This window comes from Halichoerus grypus, chromosome 4 (assembly GCF_964656455.1).
Source record: "Halichoerus grypus chromosome 4, mHalGry1.hap1.1, whole genome shotgun sequence".
Lineage (NCBI taxonomy): Eukaryota > Metazoa > Chordata > Mammalia > Carnivora > Phocidae > Halichoerus > Halichoerus grypus.
In genome coordinates this window covers 51,217,037-51,239,015 of record NC_135715.1, presented here as the reverse complement: position 1 = coordinate 51,239,015, position 21,979 = coordinate 51,217,037, and the positions used below count along the sequence as shown (strand labels likewise).

Sequence of the window (21,979 nt, the reverse complement as noted above, 5' to 3'; positions counted from 1 at the left end):
CCACTCCCCCTGCTTGTGTTCCCTCTCTTGCTGTGTCTCTTTCTGTCAAATAAAAAATCTTAAAAAAAAAAAAAGTAAAAGGTATATGTCTTCATATTAGATTCATTAAAAAGTTAGATTATTTGGTGTATCTTGCAGAAATCGGGTTTTCCAACTTTTTTTTTTTTTTAAAGATTTTATTTATTTATTTATTTATTCCCTCCTTGGCGGGAAGCCTGCTCCTCTCTCTCCCACTCCCCCTGCTTGTGTTCCTGCTCTCGCTGTCTCTCTCTCTCTGTCAAATAAATAAATAAAATCTTTAAAAAAAAAAAAAAAAACAACTGAAAATATAGACAAAATGTCTGAAATAAGACATCAGTCAACAAAAGCAAGTGATCCTGAGAAACAGGAAACAAATGAGGTGAGCCCTATGATGACCCCACCTTACTGCATGGAGAAAAAATTTTTTTTTTTTTTAAACAGTTTGACAGTTCCTTAAAACATTTAATGCATACTTAACATGGGACCCAGCCATTCTTCTACTCAGTATTTACCCAAAAGAGATGAAGTCATACATTTATAGAAAAACATCTGCATGAATGAATGTTTTTAGTTTTATTTGCAATAACCCAAAACTTGAAACAACCCAAATGTCTATCGACCGCTGACTGGATAAACAACTTTGTGGTATATCTATCCAAGGAAATACCACTCAGCAATAAAGTAGAATGTACTGTTGATACATACAACAAAAATGGATGAATCTCAACATAATTATGCTAAAGGAAAGAGCCAGACTTAACATATTATATATATATATGTAATATATGTTTCTCTTCATATAAAATTGTGGGAACTGCAAACTATAATGGCAGAAAATCTGTAAGTAGTTGGCTACCTTTGGATCAGGCAGAGTGGGAAAGGTATAATGATTACAGAGGGGTACAAAATACTTTTGGGGGTAAAGAATACGTTCACTATTTTGAACATAGTGTTGGTTTCACAGGTCAGTACTTATGTTGGAAGATATCAAATTACAGATTTTAAACATACACAGTTTCATTGTATGTTATACTTGAGTAAAGCTATTTTTATTTATTTTTAAAGATTTTATTTATTTATTTGACAGAGAGAGACACAGCAAGAGAGGGAACACAAGCAGGGGGAGTGGGAGAGGGAGAAGCAGGTTCCCTGCGGAGCAGGGAGCCTGATGTGGGACTCGATTCCAGGACCCTGGGATCATGACCTGAGCCGAAGGCAGTGGCTTAACCTATGAGCTACCCAGGTGCCCAGTAAAGCTATTTTTAAAGTGAAGGACTAACATCCTACCTAATAGTGGAAGACTGATGTGATAAGGAACCAAATAGAACACATAACATATGGGTTAAACAGCAGATTAGTCACTGTTTAAAAGAGAATTAGTGAGCTCCAATATAGACCTGATACAGAATAAAAAATATGAAAGAGTTTGAGATGTGAGGATAGAATGAAAAGGTCTGCATGTTTAATCAAAGCTCCAGAAAGAGAATATGTAGAGTGAGGAAGAGGCAGTATTCCAAGATAATGACTGAGAGTTTTCCAAAGTGACATAAATCTCAGCATGGTGAATCCTGAGTACTATAACTATCAGAGAAATCCAAGCCTAAATACATTATAGTAAAAATGCAAAACACCGCCCCCCCCAGCCCCCACCAAAAAAAAAAAAAAAAAGAAAGATGAAACTAACAAACTAGGGAGAAACTACATTACTTGAAGAGGATTGATTTTTAGATTGGCAGCTTAGAAGCTCCCAGTAGAGGCTGAAAGTGTTGGGTATCTTCAAAGTATTGAGAAGAACTGTCAACCAAAAATCCTATACCCAACTCACATAGAACTCACATGAAGCCATGCCACCTTGAATGGTAAGGAAGATGATGGAAAGGATGGATATTAGGTAGGTTTACCAACTGTCTCTGTCTTGACTAAAACTAGTGGTGAAAACAGTGTGAAGAAGAAAATGATGTTATCTTCCAGGAAAAGTAGGTAAATAGAAGGCATAAAATAAGATGGTAGGAGGGATAGGAGCTAACGGAAGTCTTTGCTCCTAATATTTGTTATCATTAACATAGTCACCCAGAAGTATCTGCCTCATGAATGGTTCTCTGCAGATGTCTGCAGTGATGGAAGTGAAGTACCTGGCTGCCTGGGTTCCATATTTATACATTAAGAGGGGCCTGAAGAGAGACCTTTTGATCCGCTTCTCCCTGATTCTTATTCACCCTAACTTCAGAAAGGTTTTCCTATTCGGTTTGGGGATGTGTTGTTACTAACCTTGTGACTTTAGCTCTAGAATTCTGTTCTTCTAAGTTATTGCCTTATATTATCCTAACCCAGAATTCAACCTTGTGATCTAGACCAGCTAGAGTCAGCCTCAAGAATATTGGGATAAAGGGGCACCTGGCCGGCTCAGGTGGTAGAACATGAGACTCTTGATCTTGGGTCTTGAGTTTGAGCCCCACATTGGGCATAGAGATTACTTAGTAAAAAAAAAAAAAAAAAGAATGATGGGGTAAAATATACTAAGGTATCCGTTTATACTTAATTTTCATTTCTTTCATGTACAGAATGGTAGTCTGTTCAGATAGCATGATCATCTCAACATAAATCCTAGGCAAAATTGCCATCAAGTTGTGCTTCTAGATAAATGGCAAAAGAAGATCACAAAGCTTTAGAATAGTTGGTTCACCCAACCTAAGGCTGCACAAACTACAGTTAGCACTGTTGAAGTGGACTTAGAGATTGAATGATACATAACTATAAAGTTTGTTTTGCTGTGAATTAAAAGAAGTCTAGAAAATGAGAGTTTTCAAAATACATGGGAAAATAAAAACTGACTATGTAGTTCACCAAAATTTTGCCTCATGCATTTTTGTATCTCTAGAGTTTTGGGAAGTTTCCAGTATTAGAGAGCTACCTGTATGCAGATGGGAGAAAAACTAAAAATTGATTTCTCCTACTGTAAAAAGTTTATCTAACCAACAGATAAACCTATATGGCTTATTTTTTGAGCCCAAGTCTTACCAACATCAAGAATAACCCCCCAAATTTTAAGAAAGCCCTGTCAGTTTTGTTACCTCACAATGTTTTAAACTTAACCTCATTTTTATAAATGAGCGGATGTGTCATTTCCTACGTAAAAATGTTTGTGATCTAACCTACATTAACGATAAATTTTCACTGAAGTTCTTTTCCTTTTGAGTAAATAGTATTTTAGGAAACCAGTATGTGTGATATTGTGTATGTGTATAAAGTATTTGGCATTTGAAATTTAGGATAAATGACCAAATAGCATTTATAAACAGCTAAATTGTCCATTTCTCTCACTTTTGATGGCAAATCCTTATGCAGAGCTGTTCTGTTTTCAGGGAGAAAAACAAAACCTCCACGACCAGATTCCCCGGCCACTACGCCAAACATATCTGTGAAGAAGAAAAACAAAGATGGTAAGGGTAAGTACGATAATTTCCTTACAATACTTACAGGTCAAATAACATTTAGATTGCTTTAAAATATCTACATATCATAAGTAAAATCTACCAGCTCTCTTGACTTACTGAAATGGATCTTCTTGCTGCCAAATGCTTATAAGGTACAGTTGGCACTTTCTGTAAAGACACTGGTAATAATGGAGCCCAAGAAACCCATTTAAGAGATTTTTCTTATGTACCTGTCAAAAGAATCCATCCTTTAATATTGGGCCTTTTGGAAGAGTTCAGCCAGGTTAGCTTTTCAGTTTGTAGACACTTTATAACATTGTTTTGGAGTTCCGCTGTTTTCATAACCGCTGCCCGAATTTGAAGAAGAATGTTAAGGCCGAGCTACTGGCTCTGCTATAAAGAGAACAACTATTGAGAGGTTTCGTACAACATTTGTTCACTGGCTCTTTTATGTAATAGTTCTGAAAGAGGTAGGAAAAGTGCTTCATCATCTCAAAATGCTTTATTTTCAAGTCATCATAAATCTAATTGCCAATATCGCTCTGTCCAGACATCTCATATGGGATGAATAAAAAGACCTATATTAGACCCTAAAAATTATCACCAGTGCTAAGCAAATTATGTAATATTTTTGTATAACTATAGAGGGAACTTACAAGGCTTTTAGTTGTGTTTAATTTTTCTCTTTTCCAATGAAATTTTGGTCAAACAAATTGCTTTTGTTTTAGGAAACACAATTTATCTCTGGGAGTTTTTACTGGCACTGCTCCAGGACAAAGCTACTTGTCCTAAATATATCAAATGGACCCAGCGAGAAAAAGGCATTTTTAAACTGGTAGATTCTAAAGCAGTATCCAGGTTGTGGGGGAAGCACAAAAACAAGCCTGACATGAATTACGAGACCATGGGAAGAGCTCTCAGGTACATGAAGTTTTTGTAGTTCATTGTGTTAAGAATATTGTTTCCTAAATACTAAAAAGTTAGGTAACTTCTAAAAAGGTAGAGGATTACAAAAATGGTGAATTTTATTATCGAAGTGCTAAGACCACGCTACTTCTAGAAATCAGTACATATTTAAATTGAAGTCCTATTCTGATCTGGGAAAATGTTTTTCTTCAAAAAAAAAAATGTTCATGCAAACAACAGATATTTTACTTGTAAAGGGATTAGAAAATGTAAACTCTCATCAGGAGTTATAAATTGACCAAGGGCTCCTATGTTTTGAGCTGTTAAACTCGAATTCAGCACAAAATTAACATGTAGGGGTAATGCAGGTACTTAATAAGAGGCTGCATTTTTTAAACGTAAATCTCAGGTATGATCTGTATTATGTTGGAATAAATGCTTCAAGAATAATATTAGGTATTGTGTACATTTTGAACTGGGCAGGTTATCATTTTATTCCTAAGCTCACTTTTAGTGTGTTTTTCTGTGATCCAGGTTATTCTTCGAGATATGCATCTGTTTGAGAAAGAGTTATTAGAAGTAGCAGTCATCTGATAACTTGATAACCTTCTTAAACCAGAACTATTTAGTTACAGTTTGTGTGTGTTTGTTTTTTTAACTCACACTTTTTAGATTCTTGATCTAATTAAAATCAATGACAAAATTTGAGTCACTTCTATTTGTACATCATTAAATTTTATATGGAAAACTGAATCAGATTTACTGAATCAAATTTAAACTGGTAAGGACATTATAATAAACTATGGAAGGGAAATAAACTCTTGAGGTTTGTAGTGGATTTGATTATTCCGGCAAGTTGGAAGAAGGGGAGATGAAGGAAGAAAAGTGAATGACTAGGATAATCCACGTATTTTATCAACAATCCCCTCGTCAGAATTGGTTTTAGGTTTAGTTGATAATAAGGATTTTTCTTTAGCTGTGAGTATGTGTGTTTTACATTTATTTAGAAAATAATGTGTTTAATTATACCATTTTATACAAAATAACTGCCCTTCATTGAAATTCTTCTCCCACTTGTTGCCAACTTTAAACTTTTGTTTATGATTAAAGAACTTCAGTTTTGTTGAACATAATTTTAATTTATGTTTAACTGAATAAAATATTGATAAAATTGTCTGCTTTGAATAGGTACTATTACCAAAGGGGTATTCTGGCAAAAGTAGAAGGTCAACGCTTGGTGTATCAGTTTAAGGAAATGCCAAAAGATCTTATTTATATAGATGATGAGGATCCAGGTTCCAGCATAGAGTCTTCAGATCCATCACTGGCTTCAACAACCACTTCAAGTAGAAACCAAGCAAGCAGGTCGAGAGTATCTTCAAGTCCAGGGATGAAAGGAGGAGCCACTACAGTTCTCAAACCAGGGAATTCTAAAGCTACAAAACCCAAAGATCCTGTGGAAGTCGCACAGCCGTCCGAAGTCCTGAGGACAGTGCAGCCCACACAGTCTCCGTACCCCACCCAGCTCTTCCGGACTATTCATGTCGTACAGCCAGTACAAGCCGTCCCAGAAGGAGAAGCAGGCGGAGCCAGCAGCGTGCAGGACGAAACGTTACATTCTTCCGTTCAGAGTATTAGGTGAGAAAACTAAACTTATCGATGCGTGTCATTATGTGATGTTTCTGACCAGAGTCATTACTCGTTGATGACTCTGGGTCAGGATTCAGAAGTGAAAATAAAAATTACATTGATTTTTAAGCCAGAGATCTTGTTCAGCAGATTGTTTTCAGCAGCTGATTGTATCAGTGATTCCTTATTTTTAACTTTGTCATTACCTGATGTTGTTCTATCCATTTAAATATTGTCCACTCTACCTTTGTATAATTCGATTGATCCATACAAGAAGGGATCCACATATTAGAAAATACAGCGAATGGTTTCAGATCTTTTTTCCAAAGTCAGAAGCTGTAAAAATTCCACATAAATTGACATATTGTGACCTTCTGGAATGTAGTGAGTTCCAAGAAATAACATTATTCCTTGGGAAGATCCTATCACGGAACAGTTCTAAAGTCCAAAGAGGTAGGGAGGCCAAGAATCTAAGGTCCACTTTTTCAGGCTTTTAGAGTGACAGAAATTGGAGGAATAGTTTTTTAGCAATCAAATCAAATTTGCCTCAGAGCCCCAGGAAAGATATGAAACAACAAATTGGCCAAGGAAACCTTATCAGCTTTAGACTGGTCTTTTGCAGAATTTGGGACTGGTCTCGCTGATATAGAATGGAGGAAAAGGAGGAAGGCAGAAAATTAGATGGACATTTGCAGTATTTTTTTTTCTTTTTCTACTATCATGAGTTTCCAGAATATGAATTATGATAAAATATAGGAACCCTTCCAAATCCAATAAAAATGATTCTTTGATTGCTTTCATTAGGTGACTTTAGTCTTACATTCGTATATTCGAGAATATAAATGCCGGATTTTTGTTGAGTTGATCTTGAAGTAAGAAACATTACCCAGAATCAAGGCAGAGTTAGAAGTTCCAGTCTTCCTTGTATGGCCCATATAAACTTTTGGCATCATGAAAATTGACTTGCAATGAGTATAAAGATTACATTTTCCCCATTTTAATTAGGAATGATAAATCTTTAACTGTTATTAAAGGAGTACTTATCTATTTGCCTTTTAATATTTTATTTTCCTCTAGGTCAATTATTGGTTATGTGTGATGACTGAGTATCTCATTGGATGTGATTCCTCTCAGTGGTTTCTAGGCTCTTTGTCATCTTATCATTGTGTGTATTTGTGTTGATAGGAAACAGTACATGGCCACAGCTAATCACTAGGATCCCCTTCTTGGAGTGATTCAGTTATTTTTTAGCATCTGTAATCAATTTGCTTTTTATACCTTGAGAATAAAAACAAATACCGGGCCCTCCCCCCCCATAAAAAACCCCACATACCTCTAGCTCTGAAAGGTATTCAATTGTGATACTGTATTGGATGCAGTATTACTCTGAATGTCAACTGCTGAATGATACTCAGTGCCAGATATTAAAACACTATAATACACTCCCTATCCCTGATTTGCAAACTGTCTTTTGGTGTACTTTTCAGAATTTTCATTTCCGAGGTCCCTGATTATTCTGGATTATTCTGTGGACTCCCTGCCTGCTTCCTGCCTCTATTATTTTTTTCTCTTTGGTCCAACCTATGTAAGACTCCTAGTAACAGCTTTGCTACATTACCTTCTTGCAGCTGTGGTTAGATCTGTGTTGCACACAGAGTGCAGTCAAATTTCTGGAGCTTCTGCACCAGCCCTCACTCTGCTCGTGATTCCTTCCTTGCCTTCTAGCTCAGGCTTACTGCTTGGGTGCACCGCAGTCTGGTCAATGAGCCAGGTGTTGCGGTTGACTTTCATGCTCATCTCCTCCTATATGTTTAAATCTGTAGGAGCCACATTTTATTCATTGTCCTTCTCCTACCACTTTAACCTAGTGTCTGACACATAACATCCCTTCAGATTTATAGAACTTATTTTGAAGTAGTTTATATATTCATTCTGTATCTCCTCTCAGAGCAATGAGTTCTCTAAGTGGACTGCTTATATAATGAAATAACAAAATTTAACTTTTCAAAACTTGAAAAAATCATTTTATATTTATGTGTATGTATATACACACATTCATCATCATTCCTTTGGCTTTTAAAAAAATTCTCTCTTTTGGCTGTACCTTTTATTTGTATCTCCCAAAAATCCTACTTATTTTAAAGCAGTTAAACCTTTTATGGAATGCATTTTATTCCCTGAAATTATTAGATGTGGAAAGGTGAAAGTTAATGAATAATAATACTCTTTGAAGACTAACAGCTGCTGAATATAATGACTCGGGTTTTGCTGGTATTCCCTTCCATTATATAGAAAGAAAGAAAAAGTGTTAAATAAATTTCAAGCAAATTGTACATATTACTCTGAAATTTTAATGTATTACTAGAATCATTTTTCATTACTTGCTTAGCAATTTATTTTTTTGGATTTTTTATAATTACCCCAACTTTTCATTATGAAAATTTTCAAAATATCAACAGATTGAAATAGTACAATGAACACCTATTTACATCCTCCTGGATTCACAGTTGATAGTGTTTTGCCTTATTTGTTTTTGCTCTGTATTTATTTATACCCTTTTTTCTGTTTGGCTATTTGTCAAGTAAGTTGACATCCTTACGACATTTCACTCCTAAACATTTCAACATACAGCTCTTAAGAATAGAGAGATTACCCTAAGTAACCATATTATCACTCCTAAGAAAAGTAACAGTACTTTGGCTATATTTTTCTTATCTTTATAACTACTTATTAATAAAATCAAAGACCATTTAAAGATTTTTTTTCTGTAGCTAAGAGAAGATGGAATATATATGACTTAAAATTAGATTATTAAATTAATGTAACAACAAGAACTGACACTTTCAAAGCACTCTCTGTATTTCATACACTTTTCCATATATTAATGTCTAATATCCTCACAGATCAATGAGATATAGGTAATATTATTCCTATTTTACAGATGAGGAAACCAAGGCAAGGAGAGGCCAAGGAGCCTGGTCACATCTAGTAAGTGGTGGAGACAGTGTTTTAATGCAAGCAGTTTAGTCCAAAGCAGTGAGCTTAATGATTTGCCGCCCTGCCTGCTGATTCACTTAACTCTCATGAATTACCAGTTATTTTACAATGAAGTAGCAACATGTTTTTTCTTTTCTCAATTTTTCCTTTGCTCCTCCTTTTATTCTCACATAATTGCATGTGTCTATGTGGAAATCTATTAAGCTTTTCTTAATTGATTTATGGTATATGTGCTCAATTTTTACAAATTTTGATTTTGACTCTGGCTTCATGTTATTTAAAGAAACAACTATAATGAAATTGTAAGCCTCTGGTCAATTTTTTTCCTAAAATTGTCCCTTGGTAGACTTGCAAGTCCATATACCTACCTAGCATAACTTCTTTCTCTACAATATTTATTCAAGCACTAATAGTTTGTCTTAGGGTCTTTTGAGTAAATTAGCCTCTAAAAATGTATAATGTTATCTTAAAAGCAAAGTAATGGAGTAGGAAGAATGTAGGCATAACTTTCCAGCCATCCAACCTTGTCAATTATTAGATGTAACATTGAATTGGATTAACTAACTATTCTGAGTCTGTTTCCTCATCTGTAAAATAAAGATAATACTTAACTTTACAGGTGATTGTAACAGTTAAATGACATTCTTGACATCTGAGTAGATATGCAGTAAAAACTAAATGTTATAGTGTATATCTTTTTTAGTCTCAGAAAGTTTGAGGTATTTTTTTTTATTTTTTAAAAGATTTTATTTATTTATTTATTTGAGAGAGAGAATGAGATAGAGAGAGCATGAGAGGGGGGAGGGTCAGAAGGAGAAGCAGACTCCCCACTGAGCAGGGAGCCCGATGCAGGGCTCGATCCTGGGACTCCAGGATCATGACCTGAGCTGAAGGCAGTCGCTTAACCAACTGAGCCACCCAGGCGCCCCAGTTTGAGGTATTTTAAATTTCCAGTATTATACCACTGGTTACAAGCAGCTTAGGAAATTTTTATAAAGTAAACTATACTATAACCTTTGTTATATAACATCACCAGACACAACTGACTGTTTAATCATTAACTAAGACAAAAATAATTTAAAATTTCTGTGGTTGGGAAAAGGCTGCATATTTTACCTTTAATCTCTGAATTTTTTATTAGCGAAAATTATTTTAGAATATGTTCAAATAAGCCAGTATATTTACATTGTAGATATTATAGATGAGTATATGTATTTTCTGGCAGATGGCAGTCAGGTGTTTTGAGAAAAGGTGGTCTTTTTCTGGCTTGAACAAAAGCATTGAAAGTCTAGTGGTAGCCCTGATTAGCAATATGGAAAATTTCCAAGTACATTATTGCTTGTGCCACACCTGGGGGAGGAAAAGAGGAAGGTGGAGTTGTGTATTAAAGGTTGGTAATTGCCCACAGTTTAAAGATATAATAGATAATATTCATCTTTAGCTGAAGTTATTTAGGACTGAAGAAGTGGCAGTGTGTTGTAATGTTTAAGCAGAGGCCTTGCAGTCAGATGGCCTCTTTTCTTATCTAACTGGTCACCTTATGCTAGCTGTTCACCCTCTTTGTGCATTAATTCTTTATGTGTAAAATGGGGGTAATAGTACTTACGGGTGGCAAGACTGTACATATTCCGAGATACAACCAGTGTGCTTACTATATACCATGTGTACTGTTTTATCTGTATATACATGTACAGGAACTCTTGTCATGGGAAGCCCTTCATTTAAGAAATGATCTCTGGCTGCAGGGTCAGGTACCATACCCAGGCTCAGATTCCACCCAGGATATCCTGATTCAGGTCGGCAGAGGGGAGAAAGGAGGCACAGTATATTTTGGAAAAGCTGCCTGACTCCCAAAGTTATTCTGTATTCTTCCAACTCTTCCTTGCTTGACCAATAATATCAGTAAATCTGGCCTTTATTTCTAGTCATCCCCTGCCCACCTATTAAAAATCTTCATTACCCAACTCGTACTCTTTTCTAGCTCTGTCCTTCAAAAGAGCTGCTAATATCCTGCTCTAGACTGATCCTCACAGTGACAACTTGGCTGGAATCTGAACTTGGAAATCAGAATCCTATCATAATGGGTAGGCTCTGGTCATCCTGTGTCTTTCCACTTGCTTTGAGTTTCTCTTAAGTTGCACTGAATTTTCTTTCATATTTCCACTTAGCCCATTTCTTTTCTCCAGAGTTTCACTTCTCACATATGTGACAGGCCACATAACTATAACTTACTAAAATTTGCCTATAATAATCTATGTGCAGTGATTAACATTCAGATTATGGGGGCCAATCTAGCTGTTAATCATTTGACGTAGGAATCATCTATTTTTTTTGTAAAATAGCTTTACAGAATTCAGAGGAAACACAGTTGAGATCCACATGCTGAGTTTTTTCAGCTGCATTTATTTTATATTAACAATGGCCATAACTGTAATTTTCACAGCAGTGAACTTTTAAAATTGGATCGACTCACAATATCATTTATGTATCTCTTTAATAACTGGGATTAACAACCTTACATAAACTGGGTTTACATTAAAAGATTTTATGTTAAATTGTAGCTTTATGGCTAAAATTTGTGAAGATTATTTGAGCTGAGAAAACTGCTAAAACATGCTTCTGTTTATTTTGCCAAAGCTTGCCCTTTTTTTTTGCTCTCTCTGCCAGCCTAAAGAATCATCATGAATTAAATTTATTTGTGATTTACTTCATGTAATATGATATGAACTGTGAACTATTAAATTTCTTCTAAAAAAAACCAAATTTCTTCTGATAGTTCTGTCACATATACATTTAAGACTGAGGTGTTTTTTTATTTTAGTTAATTGAGAATTTTTCTTCTATATATAGAAAAAGAGGTTGAAAACAATTACAATCCTATAAAGTTTGGTAATTGTGGATGAGCATTGTCCCTCAAGTATTAAAAATAATGAGTGTGAATCCAATACATTTGTTTTAAAATTCCCAATTTTCTTTCAAGCAGCTCATACCTAACTTCTTTGCCAAGCATTTTGATATCCTCCTCCTTTCAAACAAAATTGCTTCCCTATATGCATTAATGTGGCACTTTGCACAGACTTTCTTCGCCCCATCAGATAGTATCAGAGTTAATAGCTTGAGAGTTTTGTTTCGGGCATTCCCTATGAGACAGGGTCTGGTTTGATGTTTTTGCTGTGTCGAAGATATGGGAAGCAGCATTTCAAATGTATGACTCCTCTATTTTGTCAGAACGACTTGTCAAATGTTAAAGTTTCAAATAATTCTAGAATATGCTGATTTTCTGTTATTTCATCATCTCAATAGGACTATACAGGCTCCTGCCCAAGTTCCAGTGGTTGTGTCTCCTGGGAATCAGCATTTGCATACAGTAACACTCCAGACTGTGCCAATCACAACAGTGATAGCCAGCACGGATCCATCTTCAGGTGCGGGGTCTCAGAAATTTATTTTACAAGCCATTCCGTCATCACAGCCCATGACAGTACTGAAAGAAAACGTCATGCTGCAGTCCCAAAAGCCGGGCTCCCCTCCTTCCATTGTCCTGAGCCCTGCACATGTGCAGCAGGTCCTTACCAGCAATGTGCAGTCCATCAGCAATGGCACGGTCACCGTGGCTTCATCTCCGTCCTTCAGTGCTGCGACCCCCGTGGTGACCTTTTCTCCTCGAAGTTCACAACTCGTTGCTCACCCACCTGGCACTGTCATCACTTCAGTTATCAAAGCTCAAGAAACAAAAACTCTTACGCAGGAAGCGGTGAAAAAGGAAGCTGAAGATAATTGGAAAGAAGACAGTGAGAAAACTGAGCCGCAGCCGCAGCCTTATGTGATGGTGGTATCCAATTCCAACGGATTTGTCTCTCAGGTAGCTATGAAACAAAATGAATTGCTGGAACCCAACTCTTTTTAATTAATATACCAAAGGAATTATGGATGATTGTTTTTTAATTGAACCTTGTCAGTTGTCTGCAGACTATCTGACTGATTCTCAGAGAAATTCTACAAATGTTCCTAATTTTGTAGTTAATTGTTAAAAATATTAATTTAGAGTTAATGTTGACTTTGTTGGATGAGGGAGGGAACCCAAGTGCTTCTCTTTGTTCTCCAAATGTTTCAGAATTCAATTGTGAAGGAACAGGCATTTTATACTATGAAGACCTTCTTTTCCGATTTTTTTTCAGTTGCTATATCATAAGCATTTTTAACGTTTCTTTTTTAATTTTACATGGTATTAGCTTTTCTGATTCTTTTGTAAATACAGTACGTCAATATAAGGCAACAGGAAATTTATGTAGGAACTATTTTCATTCCATTTGTGTAAGTGAAAGTCTTGACTCTTCCAGATGCAAGACACCTATTTTCTACTTTGTTAAAATTATGATTTCACTTAGATTGACTTCAGTTGATTGCACTGTATAAGGAACTATGAATATGTAAAAAATAACATGAAAAATTGGAAAATGTCCATGATATGGCTGAACGTTACTTCAGAAGCAGGAGAGTACAAAAGCATCAGCCTACGAGTGGCTCTCCTGCTGGCTTGGTTGTATAACTGGGCAAAGCCACTGGATCTTTTTGGGCCTCAGTTCTCTCAAAAAAGGAAGGGGGGGATGCATTGGATTAGACTTGATGATCTCCAGTTTGCTTTCTGGTTCTAAATTTGAAGTTTCTAGCTCCTGTATTTTAAAGTTAAATCAACTAAAACATTATCACATATTTCTTAATGTAAATATAGCTAACATATTACAGAAAAATAAGTGGCCCTACAAAATTCATTCTTCTGTTACCTGTAAGATCTGCTCTGAATCTGAATTCTTCCTAAATACTTTGTTCATTAACTCTTCAGGCCACTGTGCACCGTGGTCCATTAGTAAACTTACGTTGCCGACTGCTAAACGATATACTGCCATTCTGAAAGAGTCAGAGCTCTTTCTTAAGGGCCCAGAAAGCAACCAAGCCTTGGGCTAATCTGGCTGAGTAGTCAGTTTCTATAAAAGCATAATTGCTTTATATTTTGGATCATTTTTTATTGGGAGTGGGGGGGTTGCATACAAAGATAATATACATATATATCTAAGTCTCTGAAATGAAATAGCTTTTAGATTACTTTTTCAACTGTAAATAATGTACATTTAATTTCACAAGAAAAATTGTTTTCTGCAAATTTTCTAGCACAGCAAAGGAGAAATTTTTGTAGATGAAAAAAATCATTATGTTTAGAGGTCTGATGTTATATGTTTTCATATTACAGAGTGAATTTGTATTTAAACAAAAATTTAAATTTTGGAATCCTCTAAACGTTTTTGTATCTTTAATTGGTTTATTATTAAATAAATCATGTAAAAATCCTCAATGTTTGTGTTTTCAAGCAAATGTCTCTTAAGAACAAATATACAGAAAATGTTGCTAGTATTTACAGTGTTACTAAATGTTCATGTAACAAGCTCCACTGGTCAGGTTATAATTGCAGACTTGTCATCCTCTCATTTTTCCTTGCTGCTGTGCCAAACGGTGGCTTCCAGACAGCACACAATGGATCACCGTAAGCTCTGAAAATTAGAAAACCATAAAATTTTCTCAGCAATGATATCCAACATACTTTAAAAACCAAGGTTTCTAATTAGAAAATAGATCTGTTAATTGTTAAACTTGGAAAACATGGAAACAAAAATAGGAGAAAATTAAAATCTCAGTGTGATACCCCTGTACACTTACTCATTTTCTCATGTCAGTTAATACTCTTCCAAAACATGATTTTAGAAGGAGCATTTCTGTCTCTGAAGTCAGAGGGAAGCAAAGAAGAATCTGAATGAATAGGCCTTGCTAAATTTCCCCGTTCGCTACCCTTCACTCATACCCTTTTTTCCTGTCATTTTTCATGACTTTCCACTCTGTCAAACCTAGTATAAAAACACTTAGGCTTAAGCATTTCTTTGAGTCTTTATTTCCATATGAAATCTCCCATGTCATGTAAAACATATTAAAATAAATATGCTTTCCTCCTTTAATCTTTGTCAGTTTGATTTTTAGGCTCAGCGAAGGACCCTAAGAGGGTCATGGAAAAGTTCTTTCTCCTCCAGAATTCTCTCTAGCCATGCATCCCCTAACATAATCTGATTGTACTGAACTGAACAGGAGCATAGCGCTCATTCGGTACCTGGCCTTGCACATCAAATCATTGATTCAACGTGTATTTATTAAGGAAGGATCTGTGATGTTACTGTCACGGTCCTTAACCTAAAAACCTGATGCTTTCCTCATTTTCCATTCATTCTTTAACCCTCTGTAGTATTGCATTTGCTCTCACTATTACCCTGAAATTACTGTTGCAAAGGTCACTAACTAGTAATTAATTTCCATATTGCCAAATTTCTATCCTTCCTTATCTTCCTTGACCTTTCTAGTATTTAACCTTTTATAACTCACTCTTAAATTCTCTCTTGCTTTCACTTTTGTGCCCAGCTTGTTCCTATTCTCCTCTGGCCGTTATAATAATTTCTTAGTATTGCTCCAAAGACTTTTGCAAAGGTTGGAGTTCCCCACGTTTTATCCAATGATCACTGTTCTTTTTTTTCTTTTCCTTTCTTTTTTTTTTTTTTTTAAAGATTTTATTTATTTATTTGACAGAGACACACAGCTAGAGAGGGAACACAAGCAGGGGGAGTGGGAGAGGGAGAAGCAGGCTTCCCACTGAGCAGGGAGCCCGATAGGGGACTCGATCCCAGGACCCTGGGATCATGACCTGAACCGAAGGCAGACACTTAACGACGGAGCCACCCAGGCGCCCTGATCTCTGTTCTTTTCATTGTCCTCATCTTGTGCCCCTCCAGTCTGTTCTCCCCAATGCAACAGGAGTGCCAGTTTAATTATGTCAAACCCTTCAGTGTCGAGCCCTTCCTTACCGTCCTCAGACAGAGTTGATGTCCTGCATGGTCTTACCCCTTCTTGGTCCCACCAGCCTTCTCTTCAAATTTTACTCTCCAAATCGTAACTGTCAGTAAAGATTGGGTTGCTTTCAGTTGCATGAAACAGACAAAAGCCCAATTCAAAATCATTAAATAGTACAAAACAAGAAGTCTGGAGTTAGGTTTCCAGGTTAGTTAATTCAGGAACTCAGGGGTGATAGTGAGCAACCAGATTTCTTCCCTCTCTGCTTTCCCATCCTCAGGATTTTGGTTACTTTCTAGAATGGCTTCTGCCATAGTTGCAAGTTCCTTCTATGTTTCTGTTTATCAGTAAGAAGACCTTTCCCAGAACACCCTGAGCAGCCATCTCTTCAGAGCTTATTGGCTAGATTGGTCATATACCCCTTCCTAAACAAACTGCTGGCCAAGGAAGTAGGATTACCATAAATGACTTAGTTGTGTGTTAGGGAGATGGACAGCCAAACAAAATTAGGGCTCCATAGCAAGAAATAAGGGAGGAATGATGCAGTTTACTATCACCCATACACATCCTCCTTCCTTTACATACACTTTCAAAAGTGCTCATGCCTACATAAAACTTCATTCCCAAAGAGATCAGCCAAAGTCTCATCCAGTTACTTGATCCAGTTTCATGACTAGGATGTTTGGGATGATGTGCAGACCTCTTTTTCAGATCAGCTGTGCTCCCTGGTTTCTTGTCCTCCTCAGCCACATCTAGTATGAGCGCTCAGAAAAAGATTTTTTCCAGGGTTCCCCAGCTTTAGAATGCATTTCTTGATGGTGTAAGTTTGATGCCCTGTCCCAGGGTCACCATATTCCCATCTAGAAGAGTTGTGTCCTCAGTGCCTTCCATCCTGCCTCTTAGACATAGCTGGCCAGTTACACAAACCAGGGTCAGTTGGGGATCATTCCACTTCCAAATACCAAACTGTCTGTCAGTTTGAGTTCTTGGTCATTAGCAACAGAAATGAATTCTGGTTTTTAGCATAAAAGAAGTTCTATTAGAAGAATATTGCATAGCTCATAGAATAGACACAAGGACTAGAGAATCGAGATCCATCTGAGTCATATAGCTAGGAACAAACTGCACAACTAGTCTAGCAGGGAAATTGTACACTGTTGTCAAGGACTGAACACCGAGCTTTGTATTACTGTCTCTACTGCCTTAGGAATTGGATCTTGATAGGAGTGCTGCTGCCTCGAGAGAGAATTAACCAGGGTACTTCCTTGATTCATTGTGTCAACTAGCTACCAATTTCTGTGACGGGCAGAGCCTAGGTCAAGTGTCCAGCCAGGACGTGAACTCCAAGGGATGTTGAGAAAGCAAAAGTTTAGCTTCTCAACTAGTTTGGCATTTTCAGCTTCTATAGAGGAGGCTGCCTCAGTGGGCATTAAGACTCAAGGAAACATAAGGGGTCTGAGATTCTGAGCTGCCCAAAAGAATGACCTGTCTTCTGTGAAGGAAAATCCAGATTTTGTGGAGCGTGAATTTACACAATTTGGTGGTTGGGTGGGTGAAGGGGACGTAGTTAGGAAAAAACAAAACCCCTGCATTTGCTGTCACTCTGCACAGTTTATCTCATTCTTTTTTAAAAAAAATATTTATTTTAAGTAATCTCTACACCCAATGTGGGGCTCAAATTCATGATCCCGAGATCAAGAGTCACATGCTCTTCCGACTGAGCTAGCCAGGTGCCCCCAGTTTATCTCATTCTATTTGGCTAACGTCTACCTGTTCTTTGAACCTCAGCTTAGACATTACTTCCTCTTGAGAGCTTTCTCTCAGCTCTTAGAAGCTTCCCACTGCTGTCATAGAGCCTTTTAATTTCTCCCATTTGGGCACATACAACACGACAATAATAATTGCCGGCTGATAGGTGTGATTCCAACACTATATAAGAGCCAAACTTGTAGTAATTTTAGTACTTTCAGGTCCTAGTGTAATATTTATAACTGTACATACTAGATATTTATTAAATACCTGACTAACTACATTTTCTCCTTGCCCGTTTTCACACTAGTTTTCTCATGTTGCTAACTACCATCTGTATGCTGATGACTCTCAAATCTTATCTATGGAGCCAAACTTGCCTTAAAAATAGCTTTATGGAGCTGTAATTGACATACAATAAACTGCACATGTTTGAAGAGTATAAACTCATCATCACAATAATCAAATAGTGAACCTTCCCAGGTTTGGTGAACATTACCCTAAAAGTTACCTTGTGCCTCTTTGTAACTACTCCCTTCTTGCTGTTGCTCCTTGCTCTTCTTGGCCTATTCCACCCCCTAGTTGACCACTGATCTGCCTTCTGTCACTATAGATTATATTAGTTTGCATTTTCTAGGATTTTTATAAATGGAATCATAGAGTATATACTATTTTTTGTCTGGCTTCTTTTACTTAGTGTAATTATTTTGAAATTTATCCATGTTGTGGTGTGCATCAATTTATCATTCCTTTTTTTTTTTTTAAGATTTATTTGAGAGAGAGAGAGAACCTGAGTGGGAGGGGCGGAGGGAGAGGGAGAGATAATCTCAAGCAGACTCCATGCTGAGTGCAGAGCCTGATGTGGGGCTTAATCTCAGGACCCTGAGATCATGACCTGAGCCAAAACCAAGAGTCAGACGCTCAACCAAGCGTGCCACCCAGGCACCCCAGTTTATCATTCCTTTTATTACTTATATTTCATTGCATAGATATACTACAGCTTGTTTATCTACTCACCTGTGGATGGACATTTGGGTTGTTTCTATTTTCAGCTATTACCATTAAAGCTGCTATGAATATGCCTGTACAAATCTTTATATGGACATGCATTTTCTTATCTCTTTGGTAATACCTAGGAGTGGTCTGTCTGGGTCATATGACGGTTGTGCCATTTTACATTCCCACCAGCAGAGTATGAGTTTTTCAGTTGCTCTACATCCTAACATTTTAGCCATTTTTAAAAAAAAGATTTTATTTTAGAGAGAGTGAACGAGAGAGAGAGAGAGCACGAGCGGGGTGGAGGGGCAGGGGGAGAGAGAGAAGCAGACTCCCCGCTGAGCAGGGAGCCCGACGTAGGGCTTGATCCCAGGAACCTGGAATCATGACCACAGCCAAAAGCAGACCCTTAACCAACTGAGCCACCTAGGTGCCCCTAACATTTTAGCCATTTTAATGTGTTGTGGTATCTCATTGTGGTTTAATTTACATCTCTCTAAGGACACTGATTCTGAACATCTTTTGATGTGTTTATGTGACATCCACATATCTTCTTTGATGAAATGATTGTTAAAATTTTTTGCCTGTTAAAAATTCTGTTTTTTTTTATTACTGGGTTTTGAGAACTCTTTATATATTCTGGATGCAAGCTCTTTATCAGCAATATGATTCCCAACTATTTTTAAAGTGCGGAAACCTTTTAATTTTGGTAAAGTCCAATTTATCAATTTCCTCTTAAGGAACATGCTTTTAGTGTCATATCTAAGAAATCTTTGCCTAATCCAAGGTCACTAAGATTTTCTTCCTTCTAGAGTTTTAAAGTTTTTTTTTTTTTTTTAGGATTTTAGAGAGAGCGCACACGTGAGTGGGGTAGGGGCAGAGGAAGAGGGAGAGAATCACAAGCAGACTCCCTGCTGAGTGCAGAGCCTGGCACAGGGCTTGAGCTCACAACGCCAAGATCCATGACCCGAGCAGAAACCGAGAGTTGGATGCTCAACTGACTGAGCCACTGAGGCGTCCCTAGAAATTTTAAACTTTGAAGTTTTACATTTAGGTCCATGATCCATTTTGAATTAATTTTTTTTAAGATTTAGTTATTTATTAGAGAGAGAGCACACGCATACGCAAGCACGAGTGGAGGGAGGAGCAGAGGGAGAGGGAGCAGCAGACTCCCCAATGTGCAGGGAGGCTGACGCTGGGCTCCATCCCAGGACCCCAGGATTATGACCTAAGCCCAAGGCAGACACTTAATGGACTGAGCCACCCAGGCACCCCAAGTATCCTTTCAACTATCTACCCTGAATTACCTTTGGACCTTTGTTGAAAATTAGTTGTCTATGTATGTACAGGTGTATTTATGGACTCTATTCTGTTCTATCAATTTGTCTATCTTTGTGCCAGTACACAAGGTTGATGTGCTGAAATTAGGTAGTGTTAGCTCTCCAAATTTATTTTTCAAAGTTGATTTGACTATTCTAACTCTGCATTTCCATTTGAATTTGCAGACTCAGTATGTCAACTTTTTTTTTTTTTTTTTTAAGATTTTATTTATTTGCGAGAGAGAGAATGAGAGACAGAGAGCATGAGAGGGAGGAGGGTCAGAGGGAGAAGCAGACTCCCTGCTGAGCAGGGAGCCTGATGTGGGACTCGATCCCGGGACTCCAGGATCATGACCTGAGCCGAAGGCAGTCGCTTAACCAACTGAGCCACCCAGGCGCCCAGTATGTCAACTTCTGAAACAGAAAAAGCCTTTGGGGTTTTGATTGGGATCATGTTGAATCTATAGATCAACTTTGGAAGAACTGACATTTTAACAATATTGAGTCTCCATAGATGCCTCACCATTTGTTTAAGTGTTCTTTAATTTCTCTCAGCAAACTTTCATAATTCTCAATATATACTTTTTGCACATTCTTTCTCAGATTTATTTTTTAGTATTTAATATTTTTGATGCAATTGTAAATGTCATAAATTTGAAATTGTTGATTTTAAATCTTTCCCTATTTATTGAGGCATGAAAGGCACAAATCTTATGTGTATAACTCAATAAAATTTTGCATCTGAATATATTGATGTAACTGCCACCTAAATCAAGACGTGTGGCATTTCCTGCATCCAAGAAGTTTCCCTCACAGCTCTTCCCAACTAGATCACTTTCTGGTATCCCTCAAAATAGTTTTTATCTTCATATAAATGGAGCCAATCAGGATGTACCTTGTCTGGCTTCTTTAACTCAACATTATGTATGTGAGGTTCATACATACTGTTGTGTGTATTGGTAGTTCATTCTTAAATCATTGCTCTATAGTTTTTTCCTCCTATCAAAGGACATTTCCAGTTTTTCCTACTGTGAATAATGCTGTAATCAATATTCTTGTACACAAACATAAGTACTCTTTTCTCTTGGGGATATGCCCAATGGTAGAATTATTGGATAATAGGGTATATATGGGACTAGCTTTAGTAGATACGGTCAAAAAATTTTCTAGGGGTGCCTGGCTGGCTCAGTCAGTGAAGCATGTGACTCTTGATCTTCGGGTTTTAAGTTCAAGCCCCACCTTGGCTGTAGAGATTACTTAAAAAAAAATCTTAGAAAGTTTTCTAAGGTAATTCCACCAATTTATACTCCTACTAGGGATATACATAAGTTATAGGTGCTCCACTTTGCCAAGGCTTGGTATTGGAATTCCTTTTAAACAATTCTGGTGAGTGTTTAGGACTGAAGCATGATTTTAATGTCCCTAATATAGCTATTGATGTAGAACTTCTTTTCATATGCATATTGGCCATTTAAATAACATTTGAAGATCAACCAAAGTAACTGACTTAACATATTAAAGAAAAAATAGATATGAACATTTCAACAAAGGCAAAAAAAGCTTTTGCTATTGAATGCTCTCCCCTCTGATGTTATAGCTAAGAAGCCCATTATCACTATTCTAGTCAACACTAAATGAGACATACTAGCCAGAAAAAGACCAAGAAAAATAAATAAAAGGTATAATCATTGCACACGACATTAAACCATCTTTATTAACAGATGACAAAATTGTAATCATAGAAATTCTAAAAGAAACTACAAGGTATTAGAAATAAGAGAACTTGGTAAGAAAGCTGAATATGAGGTCAATATGTAGAAATCAATACTGTTTCTATATATCAGCAACAAAGAAGCAGAATATAAGACTTTTTAAATGTTATTTAAAATAGTACTAAAAAGCCAAATACCCAAGTATAAGTCTAATGAAAGATACGTGAAACCACTACACTGCAATTTACAAAACACTGCTGAAGGAAATTAAAGACCATTTAAATAAATGGAAGGTGTATGAATGATACTTATGGGTTGGAGAACTCAATAT

General features: G+C 36.7%; 1 protein-coding gene across 8 annotated transcripts in view; it reads left to right on the top strand.

Moving 5' to 3' along the window:
- The window catches only part of ELF1 (E74 like ETS transcription factor 1), a 102,797-nt gene extending 88,460 nt beyond the window's left edge, over positions 1 to 14,337 (top strand). For all 8 annotated transcript variants that reach the window (XM_078070293.1, XM_078070292.1, XM_078070291.1 and 5 more), the window contains 4 exons: positions 3,384 to 3,467; positions 4,184 to 4,376; positions 5,550 to 5,999; positions 12,291 to 14,337. In XM_078070293.1, coding sequence (XP_077926419.1) covers positions 3,384 to 3,467; positions 4,184 to 4,376; positions 5,550 to 5,999; positions 12,291 to 12,894 — 1,331 coding nt within the window. In that variant the 3' untranslated portion in view covers positions 12,895 to 14,337. The remainder of the gene's footprint in view (positions 1 to 3,383; positions 3,468 to 4,183; positions 4,377 to 5,549; positions 6,000 to 12,290) is intronic.
- Positions 14,338 to 21,979: the final 7,642 nt, after the last annotated feature.